Raw genomic sequence first — 22880 nt, forward strand, 5'->3', positions numbered from 1 at the left:
ACACACACACACACGATGCGCAACACTCCGCATTTGAACAGTCAATAGCAAATACTTAAACTAGTAACAAAACATACTTACAGTCGCTGATTCAGAAGCGCCAGATTGTCATAGCAAAGTCAGAATTACCTCCTCTCCTAGGTTCATGAAACGGTCGTCCATAAAATGCATTGCTGTTCTGTTGTAAGTAATCTTAAAGATTCCTAAATGCATCTACTTTCGGAAGGCCAAATAAAGTGCTTTTGCTTTCGCCTAGAAACACACAGCGTCTCCCTGACATGGCTGCTTCAACACTAACTGCGGTTACTGAAACCACGCCTTCTTTCTTTGCGTGAACATTTGGGCGCATTATGCAAATATTCCCACATAGTGACCTAGATATGTGGGGGCGTGTTAGAACGAGCCGTTTTAGGGGGGTGTGGCAGAGTCTTAACTTTGGTAAAGAATATCTCTTTGGTTTTGAGACTTTAGTCTTTGCAACTTCAGGGATCTTATCTATGCACAATCAGCTTGTAACACTCCAAAGAGAAAGGAAAACTTGAAATCGCATCATATGACCCCTTTAATACAAAATACAGTAAAAAATGTTATATATTATAAAAATGTTATATATTATATAATGTTAAATATTCTTTAATAACAAAAATGTTTTCTATTTTAATATATTTTAAAATAGCTGAATTTTCAGCAGCCATTACTCCAGTCTTAAGTGTCACATGATCTTTAGTTCATGAAACATTCTGTATAATTATAAATGTTGAAAACAGCTGTGGGACAGCACTTATTTGAAAAAAAAAACAAAAAAACATTGCATCATCTTATTGTCAGTCACTGATCATTGTTACTTATGAATTTACTGTTACTTATGAATTAAAGTGTCCTTGCCTTAAATTAAAAGTATTACATTTTCAGACCCCAAACGTAGTGTTTGAACAGTAGTTTAAAATGTACAGTTATTATAAATTTTGATGCCTCTTCCTAGTGTTGGGTTCGAGTCCACCTAAGTCGAGTCCAAGTCGAGTCCGAGTCTTTAACTAATCGAGTCCGAGACAAGTCCGAGTCCAAAATCGGCCGAGTCGGACTCAAGTCCGAGAACCAAACAGCCAAGTCCGAGTCCAACCAAACTCTAATATTTATTAGTATCTTAACATTGTTTTAACCTTTACAACTAGAAAAACGCAATATCCATTTAAATGTAACAAAAGCAAACCTCTATTACATCTTGCCATTTTGATTTTTGATTAATAATTAGTGTCCTGCTTTGCTTAGCAAACTTAAAGTCTTGTAACAGAAATTATGGCTGAATTGATTTATGTATTGTGACATATTTCAGAGTGAAACAGGTTTTAGAATGTGAAAAATTAAAGGGTGGGACTTGACTTTATTAATCGTTAAAGTAAATGTATAAATTCAAGGGTGGGCACCTTTTATCTCAATAAAAACAAGCTTTATATCATTTTTACAATTTTTAATGAAATATGAATTTTGAATAATCAAAATTAGTTTGTGTCTGCTTATTCTATTTATCAGCGTTTGAACCATTAAAGAAGAAACTGCATTTTAATTTCTGGGTAAAAAAATAAAATAAAATAATGGACGCCAAAGTACACAGACCCCTTAGACGGGGTATTTAGAATTTTTTCTTAGATGAAAATGAACCTAGTCTGTACAATGGCACACACCGTGTATAAAAGCCCTACATATACTTTCCATAAGTCACAGGCAACTCGCACCTGTTTTATTTTTGAATGCATTTATAGTTACATTAATTACAATAAATTACATTATGTAAGGAATAATTGATGACGGGCCGTTGAATTATTAGAAAATAATGCACACCCAAGGTAATTTTGAACACCTAAAAACTATTGCCGCTTTTGCCACTAACTGCCACTAATACAAAAGCAAAAAATAATAAACTAATGTAATAAAACATTCTCAAGCTTACTGAAAGCAAGTAAACACTCCCAAGTATTACTTACAAGCTAAATGATAAATAAATATATTACTCAAAAATACAAATTAAATAGATTTTTAGTTTTTTAAAGATTTTCAGTTGTAAAGGCTTCTACAGAAATAGCCTACTACAGACATTTCATGAAGTAATAAATGTAAAAATAATCTTCACTTTATACATTAAATATAGATTATTCTTATTAAAGTTAATAAGTGATTCAGTCGAGAGCAGTGAGTGATTTTCTCCTTTTCTTTTGTTTGATTAACATTTATGACACAGTCGGCGGCTGCAGGTGGTTTACGCTGTTGCTTTAAGATCTGACGCACAGATCAAATATTTTGACACATCCGTATTTCTCCCAACTGTTCAAGTTCACTTAAGACAAAACCGACTGCATTTACATGAATAGTCTTCAAGACGGGCATTTTTCGTGTAAGTGTGTAGCAATAACAGAACTTAACAGAACTTAAGCGAAAGAGAACTCAGCATTCGCACGCTGACTGAGAGGCGTGTTCTGTGAGCGCGCTTTCGGTGTGTGAGCTCAGAAACCCGTCGGCTTTCAAGTGCTGGACAAGACTTAAAAACACATGCAAATACTGAATATCACTTTTGTGATAATGCATTGAGTCAGTGACATTTCCGTCAACTGTCCCTGGAGTCGGCTGGACTCAGACATATTTTCAGAGTCCGAAAGGCTCGAGTCCGAGTCAAGTCCGAGTAAAAATGCAACCGAGTCCGTGACAAGTCCGAGTCCTTTAAAAAACTGTACTCGAGACCGGACTCGAGTCAGAGTACCCCAACTCTAGTAGTAAATGGTAGGGATGGGCGATACCACTTATTTTGTTTTCGATACAATACCTATATTTTTCAAGGCAGTATCGTCGATATCGATACCGATTCGATACTTCTGAACTAAACTTTTAAATTATGAAATTTATCAGACATATTTTCAGAGTCCGAAAGGCTCGAGTCCGAGTCAAGTCCGAGTAAAAATGCATCCGAGTCCATGACAAGTCCGAGTTCTTTAAAAAATTTTACTCGAGACCGGACTCGAGTCCGAGTACGAGTCCGAGTACCCCAACTCTACCTCATCCTGCACTACACAGATTTATGTCCAAGAATTTTGTCCAATCAAATGTGCATAAAGCATTTAAATATTGCTTTTTTTCTCTCTTAATGGTTAGGCTTTGGGTTAGGCTTAAACTACAATAAGTCAACTGTATTTGAGAAGAACAGAAGACATAAATAGGAAGTACCTAATAGTACAGCATGCATGTGTGTGTGTGTGTGTGTAACCATACCTCTGTCTTTATGCGGTTGTCTCCATAGCAGAGGTGCTGTATGTACGCTGCAGCATTGGCCTGGACAGAAGGGAAATGATGCTGCAGCATTCGGATCACCTCTGGCAGCTCGGGGTCTCTCCAGGCAAACTCCCTAACACCCCCCACAGACACAGATAAAACAGATGTCAAACACACATACAAATATAAAAAATGTCCACATTTGACAAATAAATATTTGCAGATTTGAATAAAGTATACATAATTACTTGTGTTTACATGTTAGCATCAGGAGGACAAATAACTAGACGCATAAAAAAAATCTGTCCAGCTTTATTATCATTAAAATATGCACTGCAAATGTGAATGAGCACTCAGGCAATCTGGTTTACATTTTCTGACAAGCTCTTGCTCTGTCTGCAAAATAAACATGCCCAGAAATATGATTACAAAGCAACATATGCACAGAAGTAGTGGAGGCTCAACAAATCAAACAGGTTTGAATAATGCGGCAAAATGGGAAGACACATGCTGGGATTCATTTACAAGTAAAGTCTTTATGTTTTAAATGTCAATGACTTCAAAGCTGGCCCTAAATTATTTTTGAAGCTTTCTGCAATGTTTCTGGAATCACTGGGTTCAGCTTTTCACCTGGGATCTTTGTGAACACTGTCTATGGAAGGCGAGAGCGTGACGGCGTTGTCGACGGCAGCTGCATGTCTGGTGTAGTTCGAGTCGGTTTGGTGGTAATGGGCGGGGCGATAGGTGTCAGAGTGCGTTGCCATGGAGCCCACTGAGAATAACCCTCGCTGGTACCTCAGAGTGCTACACTGACTAGTGGTCCTTTGTAAAGTACCAAACCCTGAGTGACAGAGTGAGCAATACAGACATAGTTAAGATGAACACTGTGAAAATGTCAGAACTCATTTACTGAGTTTGCAAAGATAGCAGTGGTGCATGAAGGACATTCATCACATACCTGTATTGTTTCTGGAGATAGCGCTCTGGGAGCCATTCGTGGGGCTCTGGTACAGAGGGTTCTGGAAGGTTCTGTCTTCATAGATTGGCGTGACGTGGCAGTCAGGGGAGCGGGCGTCTTGGCCTAACTGGCTGTTCTGACTATAAGAGGTTTGCAAGCCTAGATGAAGATCAGAGATTCACTACAGTGTTATTTCAGTACATTTATTGTGTGTTTTGGGCATTTTTATTTATTTATTTTTACATATGTCTACATAGCTTTTATTTAGTTTTAGTTATTTTAGTACATAAACTTGGCAAACAGCTGAACTAAAACAAGTCTTTTTATTTTTTATTTCAGTTCATGTTTATTATGGTTCAAGTAATGAAAACATTTCTTATTGTTTTAGTTTTAATGAATGATATCCCTGATTCACAGTCAGTAAATTTCATGAGTTTATTCACTAGTGATCAAAAGTTTGGAATTATTAACATTTTTAATGTTCTCGAAAGAAGTCTCTTATGCTCACCAAGGCTGCATTTTTTTTTATCAAAATACAATAAAAACAGTAATATTGTGAAATATTATTTCAATTTAAAATAACTGTTTTCTATTTTAATATATTTTAAATGCCATTTATTCCTGTGATAGCAAAGCTGAATTTTTAGTAGCCATTACTCCAGTCTACATCTAATATAATTGGTGCTCAATTATTTATTAATTGTCCTTATTATTATCAATGTTTTGCTGCTTAATAATTTTGTGGAAAATGCAATACATTTTTCATTCTTTCAGGATTCTTTGATGAATAGAAAGTTCAAAAGGACAGCATTTAGTTGAAATAGAAATATTTTGTAACATTATATATGTCTTTACTGTTACTGTTAAATTAATACGTCTATGCTGGATAAAAGTATTATTTTATTATTATTATTTTTAAACAAATAAACCTAAATCTTACTTAACCCAAACTTCTGAATGGTAGTGTATCACAGATTCAACAAAAATATTAAGCAGCATAACTGTTTTCAACATTGATAATAATAAGAAATGTTGTTTGAGCACCAAATCAGCATATTAGAATGATTTCTGAAGGATCATGTGACACTGAAGACTGGAGTAATGGCTGCTAAAAATTCAGCTTTGACATCACAGAAATTAGTTACATTTTTAAATACATAACAGAAAACAGTTCTTTTAAATTGCAATAATATTTCATAATATTACTGTTTTTACTATTTTGAATCAAATAAATGTAGCTGTATTGAGAATACACTTAACCTAACCCTAAAACACTTAATAATAATAGACAAAACAATAGCATAGGAGACTTATCAAAAACATTTAAAAAAATCTTAATTATTCCAAACTTTTGACCAGTATCCTACATCAATAACCCACTGACCAATCTCTTTTGATTGGTGTATCCAATCTATACAATATTTCTCAAAACAAGTTTACTCTACTGAAAGGATCGGCATAGACCAGCATGAATTTCTATCCAGGCTCATTTGTGCTAATTAGGTGTCGGTCTAGCTAGTGAAATTTTTGTTCATCAGCAAAACCAGTCTAGCAGCTGTACAACTACATAACGAAGACTTTCGTTGTGCTTCACTAGGCAAATAAAGCTCTCGAGTCTTCAAGTGGAGATATAAGTTGTATTTTATAAAAACCATCAGCTGTAATTAACCACTCCACTGGACTTCCCCACCTTCAGATGTATCTGTGAGAGATAATGACCTTGAACAAGTACGAGGCATATTCAGCAGCAGTAAAGCGCGTGAGAGTTTTTATACTGAAAGAAGGCACTACGTTGTGTTGCTGTTAGTGACGTAAATGTCACTTTGCCTGACACAATCAGAGATACGCATACAATTGATTGTGCGATTTAGATGAATTAGCCAGAGGTTTCAGCCTTTCTCCCACACGATTTCATGGCAAAAACAGGATACAATAGATTTGCTCATGAACGCCTACCCATAATTGCATACCCAATTTCCCAACTCTTGGAGCGTAATTACTGAATCTACTGACAAACCCTGTGAATGCTTGTACTGACATTGTACAGTATGCTCATTAGTGTATAATAGTTTTAAGAGCTGTAGGGTATGTATAACCACGCAACCTTGTGAGACTGACATTCACAACCAGAACTTTCAATGGAACACATCTGACCACAACCTAATCAGAAACCTGGATCACAACCTAAGCAGACAAACTTTGATCTCTGCCTTCAAACTATCATCAGAAATTCCAGTAAGTATTGACAGGCAGATATACTGACCAGTTTGATTAATTAGGCAATATATGGCCATTGTGAGATAATTGCATCAGCTGATAACCATACTACAATGTTAGGTTTGCTGGCAAAAAAATTATAATTCGGTAGGGCTAGGGGAAAAAATATAGATTTTTTCGATTAATGTGATACTCATCCTGAATGATCTTGATAGCGCTTCTTAAAATCCCCAAAACCTTTACTGCCTTTTTAATTTCCTGCGTGAAAATGTATTTGTACATCAATTTTTGTTCTGCAGAATCTGATTCTTCAGCACAACGGGAAAAACCGAGAGTGAATGTGAGTTTGCAGTTGTACTGATGTGAAGCAAGAAAAGGACATTTTCTATTGTGAAATAATGACTAGAAAGGTATTCAAGGGCTGCATGCAAAAACAATGCAACCAGTTTAAAATCTGATTCTTTTTACTGAATCAAAAACATTCAGTGTAGCCTGATTCCTCAGACGAATGACTCTATTAAAGGGATTGTTCACCCAAAAATGAAAATTACCCCATGATTTACTTACCTTCAAGCCATCTTAGGTGTATATGACATTCTTCTTTCAGACGAATACAATCGGAGTTATATTAAAAAACATCCTGGCTCTTCCAAGCTTTATAATGGGAGTGGATGGTAGCCCAAAATTTGAAGTCCAAAAAATCGAACCAATCCAGTATAAAAGAAGTCCACACGGCTCCGAGGGGTTAATAAAGGCCTTCTGAAGTGACGCGATGCGTTTGTGTAAGAAAAATATCTATATTTGCAACTTTATAAATCTTAATCTCTAGCTTCCGTTAACTGTCATACACGCATTCACGAGAGTGGCGTCCAGCGGATGACGTAGCACGTAGGCAAATGCGGTGACGAAGGCGGAGGTGACGAACGTGGAAGTGCAGAGGAGAGAGTAAAACAAAACACCGGTCATGAATTAGTAGTACAAAACGAGGATTTGTAAAGAAAAATGTCGGAGGATTTCAATATAAGACAAGAGCAATATAAGCCAAGAGGACACTGGTTTTCCTTTGCTGTAAACAAAACTTGTTTCTCGCGAGACTAGCATATTCTCACCGGAGTTTACGCTACGCCTACGTCATCCGCTGGACTCCACTCTCTCGTGAACGTGCGTACGACAGTTAGCAGAAGCTGGAGATTAAGGTTTATAAAGTTGTAAATATGGATATTTTTCTTACACAAACGAATTGCTTCACTTCGGGAGGCCTTTATTAACCCCCCGGAGCAGTGTGGACTTTTATAATCAATTGGTTAAATTTTTTGGACTTCAAATTTTGGGCTACCATCCACTCCCATTATAAAGCTTGGAAGAGCCAGGATGTTTTTTTAATATAACTCCGATTGTATTCGTCTGAAAGAAGAAAGTCATATACATCTAGGATGGCTTGAGGGTAAGTAAATAATGGGGTAATTTTCATTTTTGGGTGAACTAACCCTTTAAGCCGGTTCTTTCCATGAATTTCACAAATCAACCAGTCTGAAAGACTTTTACGCTGTAGAATTCACAGCACTTGCAGAGAGATTTCATTTGTAACACAGACAATGAACCAGAATCAAATTAAATAAAAATCTAGAGCTTGAGAATCAGAATCTCAAAACCATGGTACAGTGTTAACAATATGGTATGGAATGATTACCATTGTCAAATACTATAGTGCTTAGTTATACCATGGTATTGCCATTGCACTTCAGTTCAAGCAAATATTTTGCCTTTATCTCTGCCTTTATACTATGACTGAATGTTGAGACAGTGTAACATTAGCATAGAAATGCCTCAATTGGGTTCTCAAAGAACTTTTCTCACGTGTCAATCAGACACTGGCAATATAATAAAGCAAACTGTGAACCGAACAAAGCTGCACAGCTCGCTGGTTTGGAACAGCCATGCAGAATTCAGTGAGTTTGTCTTTCATAAATTTCTAATCACTTCATACATCTCTAAATTCAGCAATAGTTCTTTCTGAAGGGCCTGGAGTTAAAAGCGTAGTTTTAAAGGTTTTACATCATGCATGATCTACAGAGAAATACGGTATAAACGGGGCAGTGGGGCACATCTGAGAAAGTCTCCCACAGAGCCAGAATGTGAGATTATCATAGGAGTAATCCTACAAAACACTAGAGCACACAAGCATAAAGCTCCGGTTTCATCTGGATGTTTATTGCAGATGGAATTGAGACTGTAATATGATTTTGAAACAATGTACTATACAAGCCCTATATTAATGCACCTTAGCACTTTCAATTCACAAACTCATATGCGCACACGGCATCTTGTAATCAGAGGGTTATGATCATTCGTGTAGGAGCAATTACTAGGATCCTTTTTTGCACTTTTATGAGAACCAATTTGTGTCAGTCTCCCTGCGTTTACATCCAGAGATATGTGAAGTTTTCTTCCTGTGGCTCTTGTAATTGAGATTTTAACAGACAGTATACACTATGTCAGAGACTAAACTGTGAAATGCTTAATGAATTCTTTATTCATTTTTTTCCAAGTTTTGAAAATTCACCTCATGAGAGGATTTTCAGGAAAGAAATACCTTCTTAAACCAGGGAAGATTTTATAATCCGAACCAAACACACTGATAAGTGACAGCATTACTAATCCTTGTATAATATAGTGCATATACAACGCTAAGAAAGTTTCACACATATTCAAATCTGTGTCCTTAAATCCGTAACTTTTCAAGTGTGGTGCAGGAATTGTGTTTGATAGAGTTCTGACTTGGTCAGGATAAAAGAGAAAATCGTTTTATGGATTTAAACTTCATGGAATAAAGTTTTATGAATCCGAAAATTGTTGATTGCTTCAAGTCAAGTTAGGGATTAGTAAGTTTTTTTATGTTTTCGGAAGAAATATCTTATTGTCACATCTTATGCATTTATTTAACTAAAAATACAGTATGAACAGCAGTAGTGTGCAATGTAATTCATGCCTGTGATGGCAAAACTGAATTATCATCAGCCATTACTCCAGTCTTCAGTGTCACATGATCCTTAAGAAATCACTCTAACATGCTGATTTGGTACTCAAGAAACTTTTTTTTATTATCATAGTTGAAAAAGATTGTGCTGCTTAACATTTTAGTGGAAACCACAAAGTTTGATGAACAGAAAGTTGAAAAGAATTTTCAAAATCTATTGTAACATTATAAATGTCTTTACAGTCACTTCTTATCAATTAAATGCATCTTTGCTGAATAAAGATATTAATTTTAACAAAAAATTAAATCTTACTGACCCCAAACCTTTCAAAAATAGTGTAATTTGGAAATACTCCTATCTTTAACAATAACACCTGTAAAACAGGACAGTTTGTGTATGTATTGTGTAACCCACCTGTAAGGCTATCCGGTCTTGAAAGTACCATCCTCTCAAAGATGTCATAGGCCCGTGACCCAAAAGAAGAGTGAGTGCTGTCATATGCGCGTGAATCGTGCTTCCCCAGGGTCCCGTACTGCTGAGGCTGAGCGGTCATACCGGCCCGCAGGAGTGTTGGTGACTCAGACTCTGACCCCGTCCCATTTCCATGCCGTCCCAAGTAGCTGGAGTGTACTGGGTCGGGGGCGTGGCTGGAGGCAGGAGGCAAGCTGGTGCCAGGAAATATACTAGGTAGAGGACGGGGCTCTGAAACTATAGGTGAGCCATAGGGGCTTCCGAGAGAAGTACGCAGAGGCTGGCGAGACGCAGGTGGGGACGGGGTGTAGAGTGGGGATGGGGCACGAGAGGGAACAGAACTGACACGCCTCATGACTCGGCCACTGCTGCCCACCTGAGAAACAGATTATATACAAACAAACACTTTAGCCATCATACATGCAAACTACACTGTGATAATACAGTTATAACTTCAAACTTTACTTTTAAAAATACTGTAAGATGAATGATAAATCAGGATTGAGATCAGCTAAGGACAAAAAAGAAGGAAAACCTAAACCACCCTTCTATGGGCTCTATGCACGAACACTTCCACATTTAGCCTCAAAATTAAGCACAAAATTAAATCTTGAGGAAGGATCACACAGGGGGAAAAAGCAATTATGATATGATCCACCTTTATGGAGCAGGTATTTAAACCTTCAGGAACTCATTAGTAAGAAGTTTTTAATAAAAAGATAGGTTTACTATAATTAACAATATGCTTAATTCACTATAAAACACGTACTATAATACACTAAATAAATTGAATATTTAGAAATAACAATAATAAATTAGTTACCAATAATACATTTCAGAAAACCACACTAAAATTAAAATACAAATATTTATGCGTCTTGATTTTTGCTTTCAAACGTGAAACCAACAGAGCTTTAATTTTTGGCGGAAAACAGGAAGTCCTTATAGCTTCTAAAAAAAAACGATTCTCATGACTAATTTGGGCACATGCTGGGTTTTCAAATGCATGTTATAAGTGACCCAAACTCACAGCTCTTGCAGAGATGGAGTTCGTTTGGAGCAGCATTTACTGCGAAAAAAAAAAAAAACACCGGATACTCACGTATAGACAAACACAGCACCGTGCTTTACTCTGAAATATGCAGCGTGTCAGACTACATATTTCTATAATTAAATCACAGCCTTTGCGATTTATTAATCGCACTAGATGGAGAGGAACACCGTTTCATATTCTAGCAAATTCTCATTTACTAGCATAGTCTGAGATGCAAAGGGTTTCCAGCGCACAGCTGATAGATGGCGCCGCTAGCTCTTGCAGTGCTGCCGGAAGCAATCCATGCATGCAATGTATTTGAAAACGTAACGTTTTACAGTTTGTTCAGTGATTTTTTTTTTAAGTCCATCTCGACTTCTCAGGTCAGTAAAGGTAAAAATACATCGCTGATAAAACTGCATATTTATAATTTACATCTAATGATATTCAGAAAAGCTAAATAACCTATGGAAAATTAAATTAATCCATTTGTCTCTGTATTTGTGTGTGTTTATACCTGTGCTGAGGCCTGTCCTTCAGCCCTAGAACTCATGACGAGGGTGGGGCTTCCGCTGGGGGCGGAGCTTGTCGACTGGGACCTCCCTTCCGATCGTCTGGGTGTCACTGTGTTACTATAGTAACCACTCACCTCCTGATAGCCACTATCTGAATACGAATTTATTTGAGTAGAGCTGCGTGAGTTTGGCGCAGACCCTGAGCAAAGGAAACAGCAAGAAACAGGCACACCAGAAAAATACTGAGATAGACAAAATATTTTCTGTTCAGAAATGGTAAAATAATTCTATTTGAACTATGGATTGCTAGGTTAAATACAACCTAAGCTCTATCAATAGAAACTGTGGCCTGTTGTTGATTAATGATGACCCGTCTTTCACTTTGTAAAAATGAATGAGAAACATATACTTTCGTACTAAGTCGACAATTAACAAAAACTGATTTTGATACCAGTTTTACTGCAATATCGGTAATGGTGCAATTGATCGTTCATGTGCAGCTGCATTATGTAAAAAGTCATTTAATGTCTCATGTTAATGTAAACAGAGGACAAAAGGAGATGTTCTTTAGTTAGCGTTAAAGGAATAGTTCACTTCCAGAACAAATATTTACAGATAATGTACTCATCCCCTTGTCATCCAAGATGTTCATGTCTTTCTTTCTTCAGTCGAAAAGAAATTATGTTTTTTGAGGAAAACATTTCAGGATTTCTCTCCATATAATGGACTTCTATGGTGCCCGCGAGTTTGAACTTCCAAAATTGCAGTTTAAATGCAGCTTCAAAGGGCTATAAAAGATCCCAGCCGAGGAAGAAGGGTCTTATCTAGCGAAATGATCGGTTATTTTCTAAAAAAAATGACATCTAATTTTTCTCCTGGACTTCTATGGTGCCCGCGAGTTTGAACTTCCAAAATTGCAGTTTAAATGCAGCTTCAAAGGGCTATAAAAGATCCCAGCCGAGGAAGAAGGGTCTTATCTAGCGAAATGATCGGTTATTTTCTAAAAAAAAATATTACATTTATATACTTTTTAACCTCAAACGCAATGTAGGTGTATAAAGACTTTTTACTGTTATAAGGAAGCATTAAATTTGTCTAAAAAATTATAGTAAAGACATTTATAATGTTTCAAAAGATTTGTATTTCAAATAAATGTTCTTTTGAAAGAAATGTTCTTCTAATAACAAATCAGCCTATTAGAAAGATTTATGATGGATCATGTGACACTAAAGACGCGTAATGGCTGCTGATTCGGCTTTGCTTTGTCATCACAGTAATAAACAAAATTGTAAAACATGTTAAAATATCTCAAAACATAGTTTTTTTTAAATTGTAATTTCACAATATTACTGTTTGTACTGTATATTTTTCATCCAATAAATGCAGCCTTGGTGACAATAAGAGACATCTTTCAAAAACAACAACAACAACAGAAATCTTCTTAACTATAGTGTATAAACAGAAAGACACACTATTTTCAGTGGTAATCAACAGCAGGCCACAGATGCTGCCCATAGATCTTTAGTTGTATTCAACTTGGAATATTGCATAAAAGCATCAGTGTGAGTATTAATTGTTCACATAGAAGTGACAGAAGGCAATATGGAGTGTGAATGAACAGACCCTCACTTTCACGCAGGGAGATCTGTTCCAATTCAGGAGAGTAAAGTAACCCCTGACCTCTGACCCCAAATGTGGGCGAGGAGCAACCATCCGACGGCTTAGACACACCTGCACCTGAGGATTCTGATGACCAAAGGGTTAACATACTGTGAGCAGGGTTTAAGTATTTAAGAAAATGATCAAGATACAGTTACCTTCATCCCCTTGACATACCTAGAGAGAGCATTAACCTAAAATATGCCACCATTTACCCAAAATAAAAGTCCTTGACAGATAATGTAAAATGCTTTCCGTCATTTCCACAGATAAAAATAAGGTATCTGCTCTATTGTGTTTCCATACTTTAAAGACATTCTCACAGTAAGAGATGACAATAGGAATTAGAACTGAAGAAAAGGGTAGAAAACAGTTCTAGCCACTCTGTAAGGATTTGGAGGGAGAAAAAGAGATTCCAATTGTAGTTCAGTGGAATAATTAATGGGATATTGTTCATTAAGTTGGGTGACCAGATCACAAGACCACAGTGTCTGGTGTCTTTTTTCTAGAGCAGAATAAAAAAGAAAAAGGCCAGAACCCACCACACAGTGTTTGTCAAGAGTAAAAGAGCTCTTGGCACAGTTCTTGTGATATCAATGTCACATTAAAAATACCAAATATTACAATATAATACCGTACAATGACAGCCAACATAGTGCAGCTTTGGGGTACTGTAACTAAACCATAATACACTGAGAAAAGATAGGTCAGGCAAAAAATGTACACACAATTACGCACAAATGTCCTCTATAAATGCTTCAGAGAGCCTTGAGTACAAAAATCAGCCAGCTCAACCATCAAAGCTAGACTATGTGATCTGTGCTGTATGTATGTGACTGCAGGGCTGTCTAAAATGTCATAGCTCTGCTTGTTCTTATTTACAATAGGTGACAAGAAAAAATAACAAGCAGGAAGAGAACTAGACAAAAATACCTGCAGATCTCCACAGAAGGGACTTCTCAGAAGAGCTGGAAAAGACATGAGAAAAGATTAAATGAGAGGAGAACAATGTCAATGTCAGAGGCATTATATGAAACTAGTGCCATTTTCAGTTTAAGTTGATTTTAAAGTAACTTTTTAAAACATACTAATAATGTTTAAGTGTTAATATATTATGTCATTAATTAATTTTAATATATGTATAATTATGCCTTCAGAAAAGTAACACAGTTGAGTTTTACAATTTAATTTGACATATTGTGCTTTAATTAGACTATTAACTTGAGCCCAAGGTTATGAATCTAGAAAATGTTTATTAAAGAGACAATTTTATACTGATATTAAATATACACTTTTCAATTATCACTTGCTTACTATAAAAATCATGGTAACTAGGTGGACATTTTAACGATCACCCTCACTATCCCCACAACGAAACGTAAGATAGATTGATATAACACTATATAAACTTTAAAGGTGTATTCAGTAATTCTTTAGCTAGTGATTCTCCTGTTCCCTACGTTGGAAAAAGCACTATAATAAGTGTGGTTCATTGTCTAATTTTCAGTCTTCGCATCACTAAACAACACTATACTACTAGTGTAGCTACAGAAGCAAAGCCAATGAGTATGAGGATTCTTTTCGATGTTTGCTTAAACACCACGGATCACATCATTTCAACATGGCAAAATATAGTGAGGCGGGTGACCCATGCCATGTATAATTAAAACACTTTGAATAGAAAACTATTATGAATACAGTCTTCATCTCTTGTGAATCTACACCATGACTCAGATGACTATTGACAAATCACAATTTATTTCTTAATCTGTAAGACTTTTTAAATTGGCACCAAAATTGGAACTCACCCTTAGGCCATCCAAGATGTAGATGAGTTTGTTTCTTCATCACAACAGATTTGGAGAAATGGATCCTCTGCAGTGAATGGGTGCCGTCAGAATGAGGGTACAAACAGCTAATAAAAACCTCACAATGTGAATGTCAGTGACATGAGTCCATAATCCACAAAAACTCTTCCCCCAGTGAAAAAAATCCATCCCCTGTTGTCCTCTCACATCAAAATCCACAACAGATTTCTTTAGAACTGTTTTGGACTCTTTTCACTTGTAAAAAGTGCTTGATCTGGGCATATTTTTCTCCTGTTTCAGACGAGACGACTTTTTCAATGGAGGAAGCAACATTATGGATAGAGGACTCATATTTTTACCAGAAGCAACAGTTTGAAGTTAAAAACGTCTGAATGATAAATTTATTACAAACAGTCAGCTTTTCACTTCACAAGATTTTAAAGGGGTCATATGATGCGATTTCAAGTTTTCCTTTCTCTTTGGAGTGTTACAAAGAAAGAGAGAGAGAGAGAAAGAGAGAGAGAGAGAATTTGAATTGAATTTTGAAAAAACTTTAATACACAGAAAACAGAGAAACATCTCCAACAAATAATCACATCATATCACTAAAACAAACAACAACAAACAACAATTTAAAAAAGCATCATATGACCCCTTTAATGATGGACTAGAGTCGTGTGGATTACTTTTTTCAGCTGTTTCAGAACTCTCATTCTGACGGCACCCATTCACTGCAGAGGATCCTTTGGTGAGCAAGTGATGTAATGCTACATTTCTCCAAATCTGTTCCGATGAAAAAACGTGGGACGATCAGTTGGATTTTAACAGATTCACAGCGTTAATGAACACTATCAGTATTAACAAGATTTGAAAAGATGAAGAACTCATCTATAGTACATCTTGGATGGCATGAGAGTGAATACATTTTCAGCTAATTTTCAATTAGTTCTTTAACTTAAAACTACATATGTACAGTATATAGAAAAAGTAAAGACAATAAACTAACTTTTATTTTCCTGCATACAACATTTGGCCAAAAAGGCATCCTCATAACAAAAGACAATAAATAAATAGCAAATTAAAATAAATGTACTGTTATTTTGTTGATGTGTTAGTCTGTGACTCACTGTGTACTGTGCATGTCTAAAAGTCGGCATTAGCTATTTCTATTTCTAGTTATTTTTCACACATTTATGAGAAGCACAAATGGCATCCGTTTTGTAGAATGACCCATCTCATCTTCCAATAAGTCAATGAAAAGCAAAAAGATCCGTTCCATTTGCCCAGCATTAGGAAACCATTACCAGTGAACATCACATTGTTACAGTCTACTGACACAAATTTTAAAAATCCTGTTCGGATAATGACAAGAAATTAAAATGCTTATGCATTTTATTTGTTCAGGTTGAATAAACGACAGAATGTAGACACCACTATCTTAAAACAGCAGACGAGTGTCTGCTAATGCCTGCCAAAAAGCAACACTGTCTGCAAAGGAGGGGTCAAAGGACACCGGTCATCAGTGTACAGAGGCAGCTGAAAGGGGGCACAGTGGGGACAGCAGGAATGCCACATAGAGAAAGGTTAAAGGTAATGGGTTGCAGGGCGCATGGTAGCAAGAATGCACACATGGACCTTCTTCAAACAAAAGGAAAAAATGTCCTGTATACTGCGGCAAAACAGCACAAGCCGTCTGAAAAAACAAAACAGACACTCCTTCACAGATGAGGAGAACAAACAGGGCAGCTGACATGTGCATACACACATACAGACACAAAGAGTTCAATGTGGCAAAGCAAGAGATGGCGAAAAACTATACTTCAGTTTAACCAGATTGAAAATAAATCTTTTTGAAGTGATGGCTGTAGCAAACATCTCTGATTTATCAAGAGCACTCTTTCCATGACATTCATTAAACGAGAAACTTTCACAATACCCTAAAGCTTGAATGTGTTTATTGTAAATTGACAAACACCCACTTTCCATAAAAGTAATTATTCAGTGAGGAAAGAGAGACAACAGTTTGCGCTTCACTGGACACTTGTCCTTCATACTGACACACACAATGAGAAACACAGAACAGCGAGTGCTGTGTTTCTGTACAGTATGTACACAGACTACATATACTGTGCAGTTAAATGTGTTTCACGTGTAGGCAGGGGCGTGAGAATGATCCATTTATGTGTGGAGGGAGAAGGGTTTAAATGCGTAGTTGCCACGGATACACTCATATGAGATTCGTTTGAAGGCTTAAAATAATATAAAAGTGCAATAATTAAGCCTCCTCATTGTGAAAATCATGTAACAATGTATATTTTTGTTTTTCATTTTATTTTGTTATTTTATTCATGGAATAGTTAATCAAAAAATAAAAAATCACATGCCTTTGCAAACCCATATGAAAACACAAAAGGAGATGTTCAGTAGAATGTTCAAGCTGCTCAGTTCCACACAACAAAACTGAACTGCAGGGTTATTACTGTTAACCAAAAATAAAATTAAAACTAAAACCATAAACTAAAAATAAAATAAAATAGGCCTAAATGTTAACTAAAATATAAAAAATTAAACATACTTTATCAGCTAGTTGCAAAGGCATAATTTATCATTTTCTTTTAGTTTAACTTGAAGTTCTAAAACTAAAACTGAAATAAAAATTAATAAGAACTATATAGACATACTGAAATAAATATATATGTAAATGACACAAATGCAACAAAATTAAAATGAAAATATATATATATTCAAAATACTGCTGGACTGTCAAGCTCCAAAAAGGACAAAAAACACCATAAAAATAAACATTTGCTTGGTATCCTCCTCCTTGTCCTTCAGTGTTGAGTGACCCTGAACATTTAAACATCTGCTTTTGTGTTCCACTGAAGATAAGTCAGATGACATGTAAGGTGAGTAAATGACAACAATTTTCATTTTTTCAAGTACTGCTGCTGCCAACTATAAAACCGCTAAAAACCACATCGGCAACAGTGATCAAATATTTACAATCATGCACATGTTTTTAGAGGAAAAACATGCTGAGCGGGCCTCATGGTAATAACTAGAAAGCAGTACAGATGTTCTTTTCATAAATATATTCTGCCATCATTTACTCCAAACTTGTATGACAAAACAAGCAAAAACCCATGATGTTTGACGTCACTAATTTTAAACCTGGTTACGCGTCTCAAGGCGCCATATTTAAATGTAAAGAAACATAAGTGAGATTAAAGAGCAACAGCAAAAGCAATGGGATTTAAGTCTGTTCTTCACACAAAGCTATTGCGCGGTGTATAAATTGTCATACAGGCTACTTTCATGACATTTTTACTTTCAATATATATAAAAAACGTAATTTGGAAATCAAAAGTCATATAACCTGAGGAAAGGTAAATGTTCAGAATGTTCATTTTTAAATAAGCTCTTTCTTTAAATCAGACCTCTAAAATAAATTCCACTCATGGAGCACATGAGTTTTTATCATAGTGTTTTTCAAAACTGCCTCTTACCTGTCACTCACAGCACCTGGAGACTCCGCCCCCAACCTGCATCGCTCCAGCTGATTGGCCACAATCTGTCTCTCTTCTTCAAGTTCTCTGGTAAGCCGTTCAAACTGGAGCTCCTTCCAAAGCTATTGCGCGGTGTATAAAATGTCATACAGGCTACTTTCATGACATTTTTACTTTCAATATATATAAAAAACTTAATTTGGAAATCAAAAGTCATATAACCTGAGGAAAGGTAAATGTTCAGAATGTTCATTTTTAAATAAGCTCTTTCTTTAAATCAGACCTCTAAAATAAATTCCACTCATGGAGCACATGAGTTTTTATCATAGTGTTTTTCAAAACTGCCTCTTACCTGTCACTCACAGCACCTGGAGACTCCGCCCCCAACCTGCATCGCTCCAGCTGATTGGCCACAATCTGTCTCTCTTCTTCAAGTTCTCTGGTAAGCCGTTCAAACTGGAGCTCCTTCAGAAAGACAGGAGGGACAAAAGTGTCGCCGTCACTGCCTTCTATCATCAAAAACATCTCCATAATGTGAAGGCAGTACACACATCATACCCGTTTCCAGTTACAACATTAATTTAGCTTCAAAATCCATTGTCTTTAAATCCTGTCTCTTCTCAGTTCCCATCCTGTCTCGCTGCTTTTTGCTTCTGAATTTGTGGCCTCTTCCCCCCTTCTTGACTCAGTCTCTGTGTGTGTGCAATGCATGTTTGTTTGCTTATGTGTGTGTGTGCGCGGAAGGCGAGAAGGCTGCACTGTTGGCCTGCCTCTCTGTGATAGAGACAGACTCATTGATGCAGCTGCCCTTAAAGGGGACACACTCTCTCACACACATAGAAACAGCCCACACTGCTGTTGTATTGACTATAGTGTTCTGAGGAGAAAAAATATCACTATTGTGTCACTGCATATTTTCATGATTGCTTGCCATTGTTAGACTGCAACGAAACGATTCTGGAGCATTGTATATGCTCTGAAATAGATATTATATTCTGAAAGTATTGCAGGTTTCAAGCCGGCAAGCACTATAAGAGGTTGCAATTAATGTAGCCAATGAAAAGGAGAGATTATTGAGTGTTGTTCTCCAGGTGAGATAAGTCAGGCAATGGCTATCTGCCTTGTGCCATGCTGTGAGCTACCAGCTGTACCAGGCCTCTTCTATTCAACCTATTGTTCAGAGTGACAATACTTGCCTATGTCCTGATTCTGTCCAAGAGGAGCACAAAGAAACGACAAGACTTGACCACACAAATCACTGCAATCACACACACACACACACACAATGCAATGAAATCCATGCTGCAGTTTCTGGTGTCCTAGTGAAACATGTTAAGCCTGGTAATGGGATAATCAGTTAGATTTTAACAGAGACTCATAGCGTTAATGAACACTATCAGCATTAACAAGATTTGTAATGATTAAGCTAAAAGTTTGATTAGTAATTTTCATGACACTGAACTGCGAAACAGATTAGAGGCCGGAGCATCAGACCTTATGTGAGAAATGTGAGAAAACATGTAATTAAGAATTTAGTTCCTAAAAAATTTGCCTGGTAAAAAATAAATAAATAAAATTATATATATATATAATGTATATGTGAAGATGTGAAGAAACAGGTAAATATGAATCTTGTTCTTAAACAAAACGGATGATGACATAATAAAAAATAAATTAAAATAAAATAAACCCACACTGTACACAAACAGATGAAACAAGGTTATCAGCTCTAAAATTCAATGTAGACCAGATATTTGTGTCCTCAAAGCGAGCTTTCTCCACCCAAGAATTAATAATGCTAATGAGCAGAAGCTTGACTTAATACATCTACAATCTGTGGCCACTCATGTTTGAGTTGCTATTCAGATTACAGCTACCCTCCAGCCAGACACTGGCAGATGGAAACGGTGCGGCATACCTGCTCTTTAACAGAGGCCAGCAGGTTGGTGGTGGTGGCATCAGCCATGTTGTTGTTGTTGGATCTTCCTTCACCACTCAGCACCTCCCTTTCCTCCACAGGGCTTTGCCTTGGAGTAGGCATTCCCCCTGCACACAGGAACACAAAACACACAGCTATTACCATTTATATGCAGTGATACACTATTATTATTATCTTGTTTTGCAAATACAGTCCAATATAACAACAACTCAATGTCCTACTATTTATTTAGATATCATAAAGCCCATAATGTTTCCATTTTTCAAGCCATAGTTGTTGGGTTTATTGGTCAGCCGTCATGGGTTTTAATGGCCGATGCTGATATTGATGTCACACACTAGTATCATTCATAAGTTTGGGGTCAGTGAGAATTTTTTATTGTTATTTTTTATTTTATTTATTTATTTCATTTTTACTTTTAACGTTCAGAAGACACACATACAATTATTTAAAAATGACAACTAAGCCTTTTATAATGCTAGAAAAAATATTTTTATTTTCAATGAAATGCTGCTCTTTTGAATGCTGTTGTTATAAAAGAATCCTAAAAAAAAATGGATCATGATTTCCATAACAATATTAGGCAGAAACAGTTTTCAACATTTGCAAATAAGCATATTAGAATGGTTTTTAATGATTATGTGACATTGAAGACTGGAGTAAAGCCTGCTGAAAATTCAGCTTTTTCACATCACAGGAAAAACACTAGAATGATATTGGTTGACTAATTGGCCTGGCTGATATATAAGTGAAGGTGACTTCCTTAAAGTCAACATAAAACAGTAATCAGTACCCATTTTACTTGCATAATGTGACAGGACTTGATGTTATTCATCTGGAATTAATTGGATCTTGAGAAGCAGGCAACCACTTTTAAGGTGGCTTTTTGACTGGAATGTAGATGTTGAAGGTCAAGCTCATCCTCGAGAGCATCTTGACATATCATCATTTACAATTTGATAGAATATTAGACAGGCAAACATTTTTTCTTTGGAATAACGTGAACTGATGAATCGTGCACAAGGACCAGGAACATGTATAAAGCAAGCAAACAGGGACACTTTTCATTTCATGTTGATGGTGTACAAGAAACCTGCATGGAAATCTCTGTCATATTCACTTTTATTAGAATGGCAAAGAAAGCCTGGAGTTTTTGGCAGCATTATGGCAGGGCAACAAGGGATGTATTCCAACGTGTGTTCCAGCATCCCAGCATGCAACAGCATGACAAGACAACCTGTTCCCTTCCCAGTACCCTCCCCCAACTGACAGCAAAAAATAGTATTATCAACAGATGTACTCTTTTCCTCATCCTGGATGGCTTTAATGCCTTTAAGATAAAAAGAATAGCACATTCTTCAGCTTGGTCTAGATGCATTTTTAAGTAAAAGCACATCATGCAAATAACAAAACGTGATTTTGAAGAGCGGATTTTTGATAGGATATTCTGCACAGCTAAGATTAGACGGGATGAGATTAGATAATGAAATAAGATTAGAGGAACAAAAGTATCTATTTCAAAATTGACTAGTTGACTAATCGGTTTTAAGGGATCTCTGGTTTCAGTTCACCTGACCCCGATCATATGTGCTCATGGCGAAAGATGCTCAAAAAAACAGTACACGTGCATTCGGGCTTAAAGTGAAAGCAGATTAACAATAAACCTGCTGCTGTCAAAGAAAAAAACAATCTCTCACTGCTCTTGACTGAACAACTTTTGCAACTTTAAGGATTAATCTGTATTTAATTTATACAGTGAAGACTATGCAATGTTATTTTACATATAATTATTACATTTCTGTACCTAAAAACTTCTTTTAGACCTACATGAAAAACCTGAAATGCACTGTTTATTGTGTCTTTGTTCTACTGTATTTATTTTCTGCTATTGCTTGTAATTTGGTTATCTGTAGAAAAGATTCTTAGCACTGAGCCCACAGTGGCAGCCAAAAAAAAAAAAGTCTCAAATAAAAATAAGTTTTAACAGCTTTATTTTTAAAATTATTTACATTTATTTTTCTACATTAATGTATTTTTCTACAACTGGAGTACCTCGTTTTTGTTGTTTCCTAATGAGGATTTACACTATTTTACACATTGCACATTTAAGCACAGAAGCCTGAAAGACTTTCTTGACTGTTGTCATGTCATAAGATTACTGATCTCATGTGTTACTTGATTTTTTTCTCTCCAATTTTTTTTCTTTATTATTTAAAAAAAAAAAAAGATGTGTAGGCCTATTTTTTGTTGTGAATGTCCCAATTGAGGTACAGGAAGTGCAAATTTCATATAAATGTTCATGTTATATATTTTGTTTGCATTTGTGAGTTATTCAAAATGTAGATGGATGTTTAAAATAGGTACATAACATCATAATATCGATAAATCAATTGATATACTCCATTATCAAATCGTTTCGAAATCTTATCCAATTTTTTTGAGGTATCGCAAATTAGAGCTGTCAAAAAAATTCGAATTTCGAATATTCGTCGAATTTAAAATAAAAATCCACATTTGAATGCAAAAACGTTGCATTCG

General features: G+C 36.1%; 1 protein-coding gene across 1 annotated transcript in view; it reads right to left on the reverse strand.

Annotated features, from left to right (window-relative positions):
- Positions 1-22880, reverse strand: part of LOC107660066 (plakophilin-4-like) — a 52319-nt gene that overhangs the window by 16830 nt on the left and 12609 nt on the right. The window contains exons 2-10 of the mRNA XM_016449269.1: positions 20322-20449; positions 18756-18868; positions 14023-14057; positions 13054-13176; positions 11433-11629; positions 9826-10258; positions 4217-4375; positions 3889-4099; positions 3259-3391 (exon numbers count right to left, since the gene is read on the reverse strand). Coding sequence (XP_016304755.1) covers positions 3259-3391; positions 3889-4099; positions 4217-4375; positions 9826-10258; positions 11433-11629; positions 13054-13176; positions 14023-14057; positions 18756-18868; positions 20322-20444 — 1527 coding nt within the window. The 5' untranslated portion in view covers positions 20445-20449. The remainder of the gene's footprint in view (positions 1-3258; positions 3392-3888; positions 4100-4216; positions 4376-9825; positions 10259-11432; positions 11630-13053; positions 13177-14022; positions 14058-18755; positions 18869-20321; positions 20450-22880) is intronic.

The sequence above is a fragment of the Sinocyclocheilus anshuiensis genome, unplaced genomic scaffold (assembly GCF_001515605.1).
Source record: "Sinocyclocheilus anshuiensis isolate Anshui unplaced genomic scaffold, SAMN03320099.WGS_v1.1 scaffold55, whole genome shotgun sequence".
In the NCBI taxonomy this organism is placed as follows: Eukaryota; Metazoa; Chordata; class Actinopteri; order Cypriniformes; family Cyprinidae; genus Sinocyclocheilus; species Sinocyclocheilus anshuiensis.